The sequence below is a fragment of the Oncorhynchus tshawytscha genome, linkage group LG19 (genome assembly GCF_018296145.1).
Source record: "Oncorhynchus tshawytscha isolate Ot180627B linkage group LG19, Otsh_v2.0, whole genome shotgun sequence".
Lineage (NCBI taxonomy): Eukaryota > Metazoa > Chordata > Actinopteri > Salmoniformes > Salmonidae > Oncorhynchus > Oncorhynchus tshawytscha.
In genome coordinates this window covers 45350625-45365367 of record NC_056447.1, presented here as the reverse complement: position 1 = coordinate 45365367, position 14743 = coordinate 45350625, and the positions used below count along the sequence as shown (strand labels likewise).

Below are 14743 nucleotides of genomic sequence, written 5' to 3'. Positions count from 1 at the left end.
TCCAGTTAGTTCTCCAGTTAGTTCTCCAGTTAGTTCTCTAGTTAGATCTCCAGTTAGTTCTCCAGTTAGTTCTCCAGTTAGTTCTCCAGTTAGTTCTCTAATTAGTTCTCTAGTTAGTTCTCTAGTTAGTTCTCCAGTTAGTTCTCCAGTTAGTTCTCTAATTAGTTCTCTAGTTAGTTCTCTAGTTAGTTCTCCAGTTAGTTGTCTAGTTAGTTCTTTGTTACCACGTCATTTCTGTGAGAGAAACACATTATGCGTTATGTTTTGAGGACATTCAGTAGTGATCCAAATCAATTTCTCAAGTACTGCCCAACCCTTCTCATACCCCTGCCCACAGCATCTCAGTACCCCCCAACCCTTCTCATACCCCTGCCCACAGTATCTCAGTACCCCCAACCCTTCTCACACCCCTGCCCACAGCATCTCAGTACCCCCTACCCTTCTCATACCCCTGCCCACAGCATCTCAGTACCCCCCCCAACCCTTCTCATACCCCTGCCCACAGCATCTCAGTACCTCCCAACCCTTCTCATACCCCTGCCCACAGCATCTCAGTACCCCCCACCCTTCTCATACCCCTGCCCACAGCATCTCAGTAACCCCCAACCCTTCTCATACCCCTGCCCACAGCATCTCAGTACCCCCCCTTCTCAACCCTTCTCATACCCCTGTCCACAGCATCTCAGTAACCCCCCCCAACCCTTCTCATACCCCTGCCCACAGCATCTCAGTACCCCCCCTTCTCAACCCTTCTCATACCCCTGTCCACAGCATCTCAGTACCCCCAACCCTTCTCATACCCCTGCCCACAGCATCTCAGTAACCCCCAACCCTTCTCATAACCCTGCCCACAGCATCTCAGTAACCCCAACCCTTCTCATAACCCTGCCCACAGCATCTCAGTAACCCCCAACCCTTCTCATATCCCTGCCCACAGCATCTCAGTACCCCCGCCAACCCTTCTCATACCCCTGCCCACAGCATCTCAGTACCCCAGGAGCAGTACAGCTCACTCACTAGTCCTGGCCCAGATAGCTGAGTCGTTGGTCTGCTCCCCGCTGCGTGTCAACACCACCATCCTGTAGGGGGCACCAGGCCTCAGGCCCTGGAAGGAGACCTGCAGTGTGCTGGGCTGGCCGCTACGCCGGTCGTACAGCGTGTCATCTCCGTTGTACAGGTAGAGGTCGTAACCTTCGAACTCTCCCTGCGGGGGAGACCAGTGGAAGGACAGGCTGCTGCTGCTGTTGGCCTGGATGGAAAGGTCGCTGACCGCCGCCGGACCTGGGAGCACAACACTACTCAGGTCCACATATATCTTCCTTCCATATTGCCTCTATACATCTTCACAGTGACTCTGATTCTCTATTCCCTATTTTACTAAGACTTCTTGTATTATTTGTGTAATCTTACAATAAAGCCTACATAACCGATTGCTCTCCTTGAGGAGGCTTGGACAACCTGCACTACACATATTAATACCACTTGACGAACTTGTGTGGGACATAGTGAAGATGAATCCATGCAGTCTTACGTGTACGTGCTTCAGCGGTGACGCCCTCGCTGTGGACCCCTCCGCTGGTGGTGTGAACCAGGACGCGGTACCTCTTCCCTGGGGTGAGGCCGTCGAAGCGATGCTGGAGCGGCATGGAGCCGGAGGATGCCTGGGAGCTGTTGGTTACGAAAATGAGTACTGTGTTGTCTGTGCATTATATTTGTTACACTTTTTTAGGCACCATTTTGTTACTGCTATTGAACCAATGGAATAGTCCCAAAATGGCAAACACTGCCCATCTGGCCCAAGAGGTAGGAGGCTTAATCAAGCCTCAAAGTATTGACCATTTGAATCTGGGTGTGTTGGTGAACCCAGGTGTGTTGGTGAACCCAGGTGTGTTGGTGAACCCAGGTGTTGATTACCTGTTGGTGACCAGGTGTGTTTGTGAACTCAGGTGTGTTGGTGAACCCAGGTGTGTTGGTGAACCCAGGTGTGTTGGTGAACCCAGGTGTGTTGGTGAACCCAGGTGTTGGTGAACCCAGGTGTTGGTGAACCCAGGTGTTGGTTACCTGTTGGTGACCAGGTGTGTTTGTGAACCCAGGTGTGTTGGTGAACCCAGGTGTGTTGGTTACCTGTTGGTGACCAGGTGTCCCCTGTCGTCCAGGAGCTGCAGGCTGTATCCGTCTGCCACGCCCCGGGCCTCCTGCCAGCTCACCTGTATAGTGCAGGTGGTGTGTCTGTTGTCAGCCTGCAGCCCTGTCACTGCAGAAGGGACTGAGGGGAGAGGGGACACAGAATTAGATAGAGCACACTATCATACAGTATTGTATCTCCATGTAGGGGACAATATCACACATCATTACACCAGCCAATCACTATCTATTAATTACCCTTCAAAAGTTGATTAGGGTAAGAAAACAGAACAAATCAGTTCCGTCAAATATACTGATTTCAAACTGCAGATATATAATCAAATCAAATAAAAACAAATAAAAGATAGCCAGACGCAGTGAGACTGACACCCAAATGTAGAGTATGAAATGCCAATGCACTGCTTATGAATGCAGTATGTATGGGTTATGAATGTGTTATGAAGTCCTTATCTAGCCTCCTCACCGGTGCGTCCGCTGGCCGTGTTGTTATTCAACAGTATGCCACTGATAGATCTAATGGTCACACTGTACAGCTGCCCAGGCTGCAAGGAGCTGAACCCTAGTTCATTCTGGTGTTTGGGTACGGGCCGCGTCTCCAGCCTGCGTGCCTCTGGTCCACCCAGCAATAAGGACACGGAGTAGCTGTCCACATCACCCTGCCCCGGGGTCCAGCTGATTTTCAGACTGCTGCTCTGGCCATTGTTACTCACGTGGATATTCTTGACTTTGCTGGGGACTGCAGACAGGAGGAGAAACGAAAAGAGGGAGAAATAGCAGGAGCGGGATGAAGAGGGGTGGAAGTGCGATGGAAATTAATGCTGTTGTTAGTTTATGTTTTGTTTGTGTTAGATTCTGTGGCATTTTGTTCTATTTTGCTACCCCAATTCAATGGAGAAGTTCCAAAAGTGCAAACAAATTCTGCCCATCGGGCACCCCAGGCAGACATGAATCAAACAGAAGTATTTGAAAGAAAACAAATGTAACCTAGTATTTGAACCCAGCAAGTCTGTTGTTTTGGTTTACCTGTCCTGCCCTCTATGAACTGGGCCCTCTGGTTGGGGCCGCTAAAGGTAGAAACATGGATCTTATAGAGGCGTCCCGGGGTGAGGGAGGAGAGGAGACACACCCCCACGCTGCTGCCCAGGGTGATGGGCGGGAACACCTTCATAATAATAATACATAATACATTGATTATATATTGATTATTAATACATTTTGCAAAATTCAATTAATACATTTTGCTTTTAAAAACACCCAAAGTCACAAATAGAAATAAAGCAACAATGAAATATAAAAAAATCACACAAGAAAATATGAGGAATATAAAAGTACTGTAAACATGAAGACAGAATAACCAGGTACTGGACTGGACCAGGAAGACTAACCTTCATGTCGTTGAAGAGGAGCTGCACCTGGTAGTGGTCAACGTCCCCCGGAGCAGCCAACCAGGTGACACGCAGGTCCTCCGTTCCCCGCTCAGCTAGGGCTAGTGACCTCACCGCAGCAGGGACTGTCACAGACAGATTCCAGATAGAATAGAAAAACTTTAATATTCTCAGAGAGGCTCTTCATTTTGCATACAAAGGAACAGAACGTAGGGAGACAGGTTAAAAAGAAGCATGCACAAAGAACCTGTTTCACCACAACTAGTTATTACCTGAATGTAGCTAGACAAATTATTATTACAGACAAATACCACTCTTGTATGTACATATTGTACATTGAAACAACAGAAGAGATATAACAGAGTACTATTCATATCACTCACAGGTCCTTCCATCCGTAGACACGCTGGTCTCATACTTCCCGCTCCAGGTGCTGACGATGACAGTGTACAGCCTCCCGGGCACCAGGCCGTTGAACACACACTCGTTCTGGCTCTTCATAACCGTCTTGTTCTGGTGGAAGATGTTGTTGTGCTTGATGACCACCTGGTAGTAGTCAAAGTCCCCGGCCGCATGGCGCCAGTACACCTTCAGGTAGTCATCCCTGGCCGAGTGGATCGCTGTGGGGTTCTGGACACTAGAGGGCTCTGGGGAGAGGAATTCAATTGAATTGAACTTTGAGACATTGACCAGTGTATTATCATGTCTAACTAGAGACTTCATGACTAAAACCACAGAATGGAAAACTGAAGCAGATGAGCCCCATTTCAGACAGACAGACATGGTAGACCTACGTGTGCGTTCCTGTACGATGGTGTGATTCTCATAGGCACCACTCCTGGAGGTGATGGAGATGTTATAGAGCCGTCCAGACACCAGGGACTTGAACACACACTCTGGGCTGGATTTGGACACGGCCAGGGTGTGGACCGTCTTCTCCTGGTCCCCCAGAGTGACCAGATAACTGTCCACGTCACCTTTGGCCGGACGCCATGACACGCTGAGGAAGTCCATACGACCGTTGTTGCTGACCGTCACCTCGCCTACGGCAGCAGGGACTGGAAGACGGAGAGAGAGAGAGAGAGCGAGAGAGAGCGAGAGAGAGAGAGAGAGAGAGAGAGAGAGAGAGAGAGAGCGAGAGAGAGAGAGAGAGAGAGCGAGAGAGAGAGAGAGAGAGAGAGAGAGAGCGAGAGAGAGAGAGAGAGAGAGAGCGAGAGAGAGAGACAGAGAGAGACAGAGAGAGAGAGAGAGAGAGACAGAGAGAGAGAGAGAGCGAGAGAGAGCGAGAGAGAGAGAGAGAGAGAGCGAGAGACAGAGAGAGAGAGAGCGAGAGAGCGAGAGAGAGAGAGCGAGAGAGCGAGAGAGCGAGAGAGAGAGACAGAGAGAGAGAGAGCAAGAGAGAGAGAGAGAGAGAGAGAGAGAGAGAGAGAGGGGAACTGAGTCAGTCATTCTGTGTATCACTGTTCCTATCTGCAGCTGGGAAGCCTGAATAAAACATGTATGTGAATAAAATGAAAGTAAAAACTTGTTAAATAACTTATTTTTCTTGTAAATACTGGAACATTAACAGTTGTTCATGTTTTCTCTTCAGTAATACTGTGGGATATGTAATGAACATAACTTAAAAGCTACAACACAACATTACGTTGGTAGCGTGCGTTCAATGGATAGGTGACCCCAACAAGCTTGAGGCATGTGCCATTCATAAGACAGTTATTGAAAAAATAAAACGGCAAAGAAAGAAAGGGAGACCTAACAGAAATGGACTGAGTGGCATGAATGGAATGGAAGGTGACTCGGCACTGGTCGGCTATTCAGATTATTGTGAGATGTAGGCAATGTTCCCTCAAAGTTTTTGGGGCACTGAGCAAATTTTTGGTCTTGTGAGTGGAAACTTGAACAATACAATACCAATGGAGCAAATCCCATTACATTTTCACGGGGAAATAGTTTTGATTTCTATGATATAGCCTACAGTAACCTATATGTGGTGTTCAATGCAGGCCTACATTGCATGAGACTTTTAGAAAACATTTTTAGATTATGAAGGGCTTCACATTAATTAATGATCTTTTACTTGATCTGTAACACCATGGGCCAAATATGTGACTGTAAATTGCATTGTGAGATGCAAGAAACCACTTTACAAAATATAATGAATTATTATTAAAATACAGAGAATTAGATCATGTAGGCTACCCCTCTACCTACAATCAAGCCTGTCTCAAAATACAACACTGTCCCTTGAATTAAGACAGCTTGAAATGTAGCCTACACGTTTTGTGCTCTTGTAGGAAGCAGTAACTCCCCTGCTGACCTATGCTTATCTTTCTATTAGTAGCGTTACATTTCCCAAGGTTCTCAAAACAGCCCGGGTGGTTCCACTCCACAACAAGAGCAGTAAAACAAACAGGCCTGTGTCAATCCTCAGCACAGTATCTAAAGTTGTTGAGAGATTCGTTTTTAATCAACTTGAGGGGTATCTTCTTGAGTGTAACGGATGTGAAACGGCTAGCTTAGTTAGCGGTGGTGCGCACTAAATAGCGTTTCAATCGGTGACTTCACTTGCTCTGAGACCTTGAAGTAGTAGTTCCCCTTGCTCTGCAAGTGCTGCGGCTTTTGTGGAGCGATGGGTAACGATGCTTCGTGGGTGACTGTTGCTGATGTGTGCAGAGGGTCCCTGGTTCGAGCCCGGGTATGGGTGAGGGGACGGTTTAAAGTTATAGTGTTACATTGATGCTGTTGACCCGGATCACTGGTTGCTGTGGAAAAGGAGGAGGTCAAAAGGGGGGGTGAGTGTAACGGATGTGAAATGGCTAGCTTAGTTAGCGGTGGTGCGCGATAAATAGCGTTTCAATCGGTGACATCACTTGCTCTGAGACCTTGAAGTAGTAGTTCCCCTTCCTCTGCAAGGACAGCGGCTTTTGTGGAGCGATGGGTAACGATGCTTCTTGGGTGACTGTTGTAGATGTGTGCAGAGGGTCCCTGGTTCGCGCCCGGGTATGGCCGAGTGGACGGTCTAAAGTTATACTGTTACATGAGCACAAACTTTTTTATGAACTACAATCTGGCTTTAGAACAGCTCATTCCACTGATACTTGCTTTATCACCTTTTTGACCACATTAAGCAGGAAAGTGAGAAGGGGAACTATACAGGTACGGTCATGTTAGACTTGCACAAAGCTTTTGACACTGTGGACCATGATATTCTCCTGATGAAACTGTAATGCATGGGTCTAAATTACGTAGCAGTGAATTGGTTTAGGTCTTTTCTGACCAACAGAACACAAGTATGTAATTGTTACGAGAATTATGTTCTCAATGTTCATAACCCAATTAAATTACTACTCAGTCTGTAACCCAGAATTTGTAAGATACTGGTTGAAATGAAAAAGACGGAGGCCCAGCTACGATAGTCAGAAAGTTTATTTACGACAGCGCTGGTTAGTTCTACAAAGCCATGAATTTTATACTGGCTTCTTATGCACATACTTTCACACACAAACATTAGGTATACTACGCATATACTGTCCTACCACCCAGCCGACAAAGATTAGGGGAGGCCGTGAGAATCACTCCCCGTCCTCCCTCAAGATAGGAAGACAGTGGGAAGTACCTCCCGTCCTTTCCTCAATCTTTCAGAGGCCCCTAGCCATGAACAGTCTGTGTTTAAAATACCATAGAGACATATTGTACATTAAGATACCATAGAGACATATTGTACAGTTATATTGTTTTACCCTAATTCTGACTAAAACTACACACATAACTTATTATAATTTTACTGACTAACACTACACACATCATTAATTATAATTGTATGATTCTGATCAATTTCACTGTCCTTTATATGAGTTCAGGGTTGAATATTCTAATAATTCATTTAAACATATAAATTCCATCAACAGTAATGTTGGTGATGTTCTGTCAGAGGCCAGATAAATATCCTGTGGAGTACCGCAGGGATCTATTTTAGGGCCTCTCTTATATATGTTAATGATATGCCAGATACAGTAAAGGGCAAACTCCTGCTTTATGCTGATGATTCAGCCATACTGATATCAGGAAAGGATACAGTTTACATAGAGGAGACCCTGAATAAGGAATTCCGGACTAGGGACCGTCGCTGGAGGCTCCGGACTGGAGACCGTCGCTGGAGGCTCCGGACCGGGGACTGTCGCTGGAGGCTTCGTGCCATAGATTATCACTGGAGGCTCCAGGCCATGGATTATCACTGGAGGCTTCGCACCATGGATCATCACTACAGGCTCCGGGTTATGGATCATCACTAGAGGCTTCATACGTGGAGCCGGGTCTCACCAGACTGAGGAGACGTACTGGAAGCCTGGTGCGTGGAGCTCCCACAGGGCTTACCAGGCTGGGGAGACATACTGGAGGCCTGGTACGTGGAACCGGAACAGCTCTCACCGGACTGGGGAGATGCACTGGAAGCCTGGTGCATGGAGCAGGCACCGGATACACTGGGCCGTGGAGGCGCACTGGAGGTCTCCAGCGTAGCGCTGGCACAACCCGTCCTGGCTGGATGCCCACTTCCGCCAGGCAAATGCGGGGAGCTGGCACAGAGCGCACCGGCCTGTGAATGCTCACTGGAAACACAGTGCGCATCACCGCATAACACGGTGCCTGACCGGTCACATGCTCCCCACGGTGAGCACAGGGAGTTGGCTCAGGTCTAAACCCTGACTCCGACAATCTCCCCGTGTGAGCGGGTCTTGTCCCCTGCTATAATCTCCTCCCCGGACCAGCTCGTCCTCCAAGTTGGCGCACGCGGCTTGGTCTTTTTGTGGTGGGTAATTCTGTCACGTTCACTGTCTTCAAACTCCCTGTCATAGATGAGCCAAGGCACAGCGTGCATGTAATTCCACATATTTAATCAAGTGAAACCTTCACAAAAAAACAGGTTAACAGAAACCGAACGTGACGCAATCGTGGCGCACACAAACACACACAGAAAATAAATAATTACCCACAAGGACAGGTGAGAAAAAGGCTGCCTAAGTATGACTCCCAATCAGAGACAACAATAGACAGCTGCCTCTGATTGGGAACCATACCCGGCCAACAAAGAAACAGACAAACTAGAATGCCCACCCAAATCACACCCTGACCTAACCAAATAGAGAAATAAAAAGGCTCTCGAAGGTCAGGGAGTGACAGTAACACTAGATATTTTAACATTAAAGTTAAGGAACTGCTTGCCTCAACCTTGATTCAGTGTCATTTTGATTATGCCTGCTCTGCTTGGTATAATGGGCTATCAAAAAAGCTGAAAAAGATAATGCAGGTCATGCAAAATAATGTTATCAGGTATATGCTGAATGTCACCCCTAGGACCTACATAGGGGTACAGGAGTTCCGGGAGGTGGGCTTGTTGCCTTTGGAGTCCAGAGTGGACCATCTTAAATTTAATCATATGTTTGAGATCTTAAATGATCGTGCCCCAGGTTACATGAAAAACCACATTGATATGGTCTATAACCAACACAGTCACAATACCAGAGCTGGTGTTATGTCTTGTGAAATCCCAGGAGTAAACAGTACTGCGAGGAGCACATTTTTCCATACAGGCATTTGTCTATGGAATAGCCTAAAAAGTAAAAATAGCTTTAAAAAGCAGGTAAAGTTTTTCATTTGGACAAGGTTGTCTAAGTAAGAGAAACCACTCCACTGCCCCTTGTGCCCCTACTGCTGGTCAGATGTATTATTTGAAGGATCGGTATGATGTGCAATTTATAGATTATTTGAATGTGAAATGAAAATGATTGATTTTTAAGTTTAGGGTGAAGTGCAGAGAATAGTGCCACTTTTTAGGATGCCAATATAAATGAATGTATTTATGGTTCTTTGTAATTTTGTCTTGTTTTTAATCATTATGTGTGTTTTTGTTTTTACCATCGAGGACCACTTTGGAAACAAGCGTTTTAATTAATACTTTCAGGTGATATACTCTGGGTCCACATGGTGCATTTTGCTGTATATGTCTGTTGCCCAAAACAAATAAAATAAAATAATTGGGCTAATAACTCACTAACTAGCAAAGAATATCAACAAATGTGAACTGATCTGAAAAGCGCATTCACTCACAGGTGATTGAAACACCACTTGTGGGCTACCCCCGCCAATAAAATTGTACTCCATTGGCTCTGACTACAATAAAATCACAGACTAAATGTTGCAAAGTTAGATTTGTTTTCATTTGTTGTATTGAAAAGGGGCTGATATAATGTTGATTTGATCACAGAAAAAATGTTAATCTGTATAGTGCAAAGTAATGGGGCAAACTCAGTGAAGCTCAATCTCTTGCATCTCTGCACAGCCTGGCATTTCTTCTGCCCGGCAGTGTTTGGAGGAGGAGCGCGGCCACGCACATGTGCAGTTTAGAGGGAACATTGGGTGTAGACCTATATCATTGGTTAGGCCTACCCTACAGCTGTGTCAACTAATAACTGTTGTGATGCCATAATAGGTATGCACATAGAATTAGAATTTTCAAGGGATTGTAACTCTAAGGATATACATTTTCATTGACTATCATGTGTTCAAAATAAAATAATGTCATAATTGTAATTCTCATGATAGGGTCAAACTGTTGTGTTGGAGTGCAGATTAGGCTACTCATAAAAGACATGAAGCAAATGGATGATCCAACAAATGGATGATCAAACCATTTGTGATCAAATTATTTGTCATTTCATCTCTTGAATAAGTCAGTTCCATCTACAGTGCATTCGGAAAGTATTCAGACCCTTTGACTTTTTCCACAATATGTTAGTTACAGCCTTATTTTAAAATGGATGATTAAATGCATGTTTTTCCTCATAACTACAAACACAATAACCCATAATGACAAATTCCACAAATGAACTTTTAACAAGGCACACCTGTTAATTGAAATGCATTCCAGGTGACTACCTCATGAAGCTGGTTGAGAGAATGCCAAGAGTGTGCAAAGCTGTCACAATGGCAAGGGGTGGCTACTGAAGAATCTCAAATATAAATATATTTTGATTTGTTTAACAGTTTTTGGGTTACTAAATGATTCCATATGTGTTATTTCATAGTTTTGATGTATTCACTATTATTCTACAATGTAGTAAATAGTAAAATAAAGAAAAACCCTGGAATGAGTCGGTGTGTCCAAACTTTTGACTGGTACTGTATATTGCATTGATTGGTTTGCCTCACCGGGTTGTCCACATACAAGACAGTCATCATGGACTGTTTCTGTTTGCCTGGTCCAAAGAGACTAAAACTCCTTACTGTACTAACAGCTTCATTTTTTTGTGCAACTTATTTTAGGTTTAATTCATTATTATGTATCCGTTTTATAAGCTCTGAGCATCATCATTGTTGTGCAATTTTATGCTACAATATTTGGTACTAAAGCATGGTTTCTTTATTTTCCTTTTGAACATGGTCTTCTCCTTCCATACATTAAACATTTTTCCTAGCCACCGTGCTTCTACATCTGCATTGTTGCTGTTTGGGGTTTTAGGCTGGGTTTCTGTATAGCACTTTGTGAAATCTGCTGATGTTAAAAGGGCTTTATGAAAAAATGTGATTGATTGATTGATAACCTTGTTCAGAGGCAGTCCAACAAGTCTCAGAATGAGGTTCTCCTAAGAGAGAAGGTAACGCTGATGGGGAAGGCCATCAAAGTCCTCAAGAGTGACCAGGACACCATGATGGCCAGAAGAAACAGCAGAATGATGAGGAGCTGCAGAAGAATAGCCAATGGAAGCAGGAGAATGACAACCAGCATCTCTGTGTGGTCATTAGAAGGCTGGTGGACAAGGTGGACTTGGAGACCAAGGCACTCTGGACAGAGGTGAGGAGACTGGGAGAGTTCATTGAGGCAGTGCGATGACATTTCAAACATAACTGAATGATAAGTCGCGTTTATTTGACATTGGAAAAAGTTTATCCAACACTGCTGAACTAAACTTTGGGACAATCGAAAGTGTGCTAGATGAATCAAACAGCTGATTAGTCTTATGCCAGGTAACGGTATTTAATAAAACTGGAAATGGTTTAACCATAATGCTGTCGTATCCCACAAAACAAGAATGGTGTGGAAAGAATTGACCCTTCAGGCTGCTTGAAACCTAATTGGGAATTCCCCATTCCAGTGACTCCCACCGGCCAGCCTAGGCTCATGTCAGGACAGCACCAGCACTAAGCCCAACACCCTTGTGTCTACATGTCAGCTCTGCACCCAATCAGAGGGTGTCTCAGACAGGCAGCTCAGGTGTCCTCCAATCTGTCCAGAGACTTCACGGATGCTCTCCTGTCCTTCCTCCACTGGTTGATCCTCCCATGCCTATAACGCATTGGTTTCCTGATCTCTCTTCAACCAAATGCCCCCTGCTGTTGCCACCTGCTATTCATAGGAGGCTCTACACAGACAGACCCTCAGACCCAGCCTTGAGTCAGGAAAAGGACATTGATGAGATGATGAAAACAATAGAAGATGAGAGGGAAAAGGATAGGGTGGAGTTACTTGAGGAGATGGAAAATGAGATGGAGAGGAAATGGAAGATGTTGCAGAGTCTCCAGCACATACAATCCAGAAAACAGAGCAGGAGAAGGTAGATATGATGAAGTCAATAGATGAGGAGAGGGAGAAGGATAGGATGGACATACTTTTTATTTAACCATGTAGGCCAGTTGAAAACAAGTTCCCATTTACAACTGCGACCTGGCCAAGATAAAGCAAAGCAGTGCGACACAAACAACAAAAAAGAGTTACACATGGAATAAACAAATGTACAGTCAATAACACAATAGGAAAAATCTACATACAGTGTGCAAATGAGGTAAGTTTAGGGAGGTAAGGCAATAAATAGGCGGTAGTGGCGAAGTAATTACAATTTAGCAATTAAACACTGGTGTGATAGATGTGCAGAATATGAATGTGCAAGTAGAGATACTGGGGTGCAAAGGAGCAACAAAAAAAACAAAAAATATGGGAATGAGGTAGTTGGATTTGTTATTTACAGATGGGCTATGTACAGGTGCAATGATCTGTGAGCTGCTCTGACAGCTGATGCTAAAAGTTAGTTAGGGAGATATGACTCTCTAGCTTCAGTGATTTTTGCAATTCGTTCCAGTCATTGGCAGCAGAGAACTGGAAGGAAAGGCGGCCAAAGAGGAATAGGTTTTGGGGGTGACCAGTGAAATATACCTGCTGAACCGCGTGCTACAAGTGGGTGCTGCTATGGTGATCAATGAGCTGAGTTAAGGCGGGGCTTTACCTAGCAAAGACTTATAAATGACCTGGAGCCAGTGGGTCTGGCGACGGATATGAAGTGAGGACCAGCCAACTAGAGCATACATTTCTCAGTGGTGGGTAGTATATGGGGCTTTGGTGACAAAATGGATTGCACTGTGATAGACTGCATCCAATTTGCTGATTAGTGTTGGAGGCTATTTTGTAAATGACATCGCCGAAGTCAAGGATCGGTAGGATAGTCAAATCTACGAGGTTATGTTTGGCAGCATGAGTAAAGGATGCATGGTTGTGAAATAGGAAGACAATTCTAGATTTAATTTTGGATTTCAGATGATTTATGTGAGTCTGGAAGGAGAGTTTACAATCTAACCAGACACCTAGGTATTTGTAGTTGTCCACATATTCTAAGTCAGAACTGTCCAGAGTAGGGATGCTGGATGGGCGGGCAGGTGTGGGCAGCGATCGGTTGAAGAGCATGCATTAAGTTTTACTTGCATTTAAGAGCAGTTGGAGGCCACGGAAGGAGTGTTGTATGGCATTGAAGGTCAGTTAGCACAGTGGAGGTTAGTTAGCACAGTGTCCAAAGAAGGGCCAGAAGTATACAGAATGGTGTCGTCTGCGTAGAGGTGAATCAGAGAATCACCAGCAGCAAGAGCGACATCATTGATGTGTACAGAGAAAAGAGTCGGCCTGAGAATTGAACCCTGTGGCACCCCTATAGAGACTGCCAGAGGCAGTTTCTCAAACTAGACACTCTAATGTACGACAAGTGCTTAGTTGTGCACCGGGGACTCCCACTCCTCTTTCTATTCTGGTTAGAGAACGTTTGCGCTGTTCTGTGAAGGGAGTAGTACACAGCGTTGTACGAGATCTTCAGATACTTGGAAATTTCTCGTATGGAATAGCATTCATTTCTCAGAACAAGAATAAACTGACGAGTTTCAGAATAAAGTTATTTGTTTCTGGCCATTTTGAGCCTGTAATCAAACCCACAAATGCTGATGCTCCAGAAACTCAACTAGTCTAAAGAAAGCCAGTTATATTGCTTCTTTAATCAGGATAACAGTTTTCAGTTGTGCTAACATAATTGCAAAAGCATTTTCTAATGATCAATTAGCCTTTTAAAATGATCAACTTGGATTAGCTAACACGACGTGGCATTGGAACACAGGAGTGATGGTTGCTGATAATGGGCCTCTGTACTCCTGTATATTCCATAAAAAATCTGACATTTCCAGCTACAATAGTAATTTACAACATTAACAATGTTTACACTGTATTTCTGATCAATTTGATGTTATTTTAATGGACAAAAGATGTGCTTCTCTTTCAAAAACAAGGACATTTCTAAATGAGCCCAAACGTTTGAATGGTAGTGTATGTATAAAGGATTAGATGCATCAGCAAAACCCACCATTGTGCCCAGTTTGGAAGTATCTTTAAGAACTTTATATTCTGTTGTATATTCTTTGTTCATTTAAATGAAAACGTTCTCAGATTAAGGTAGCTGGAATTCAACCATACAAAAAAGAACCCCCATCCTTTTTCGTTCATGATGGGAAATCTTTGAAAGGAAGACCTTGACATGTTTGCTGTGTAGTCGGTGTAAGGTTCTGTATTTATTTTCTTCGTCAACCTTGTGTTCTTTTCGTTGTGTTCTTGAACGTAGCCCTGTCTCTTTGTATTCTTGACCGTAGCCCTGTCTCTTTGTGTTCTGGAACGTAGCCCTGTCTCTTTGTATTCTGGAACGTAGCCCTGTCTCTTTGTATTCTGGAACGTAGCCCTGTCTCTTTGTATTCTTGACTGTAGCCCTGTCTCTTTGTGTTCTGGAACGTAGCCCTGTCTCTTTGTGTTCTGGAACGTAGCCCTGTCTCTTTGTGTTCTGGAACGTAGCCCTGTCTCTTTGTGTTCTTGAACGTAGCCCTGTCTCTTTGTGTTCTGGAACGTAGCCCTGTCTCTT

The 14743-nt window shown here is 44.6% G+C and overlaps 1 protein-coding gene across 4 annotated transcripts in view; it reads right to left on the bottom strand.

Annotated features, from left to right (window-relative positions):
• The window catches only part of LOC112219017 (receptor-type tyrosine-protein phosphatase beta), a 45241-nt gene that overhangs the window by 11269 nt on the left and 19229 nt on the right, over window positions 1-14743 (bottom strand). For all 4 annotated transcript variants that reach the window (XM_042301741.1, XM_042301739.1, XM_042301740.1 and 1 more), the window contains 8 exons: window positions 4325-4588; window positions 3914-4177; window positions 3531-3655; window positions 3169-3307; window positions 2609-2881; window positions 2125-2266; window positions 1532-1668; window positions 1018-1281 (listed from right to left, as the gene is read on the bottom strand). In XM_042301741.1, coding sequence (XP_042157675.1) covers window positions 1018-1281; window positions 1532-1668; window positions 2125-2266; window positions 2609-2881; window positions 3169-3307; window positions 3531-3655; window positions 3914-4177; window positions 4325-4588 — 1608 coding nt within the window. The remainder of the gene's footprint in view (window positions 1-1017; window positions 1282-1531; window positions 1669-2124; window positions 2267-2608; window positions 2882-3168; window positions 3308-3530; window positions 3656-3913; window positions 4178-4324; window positions 4589-14743) is intronic.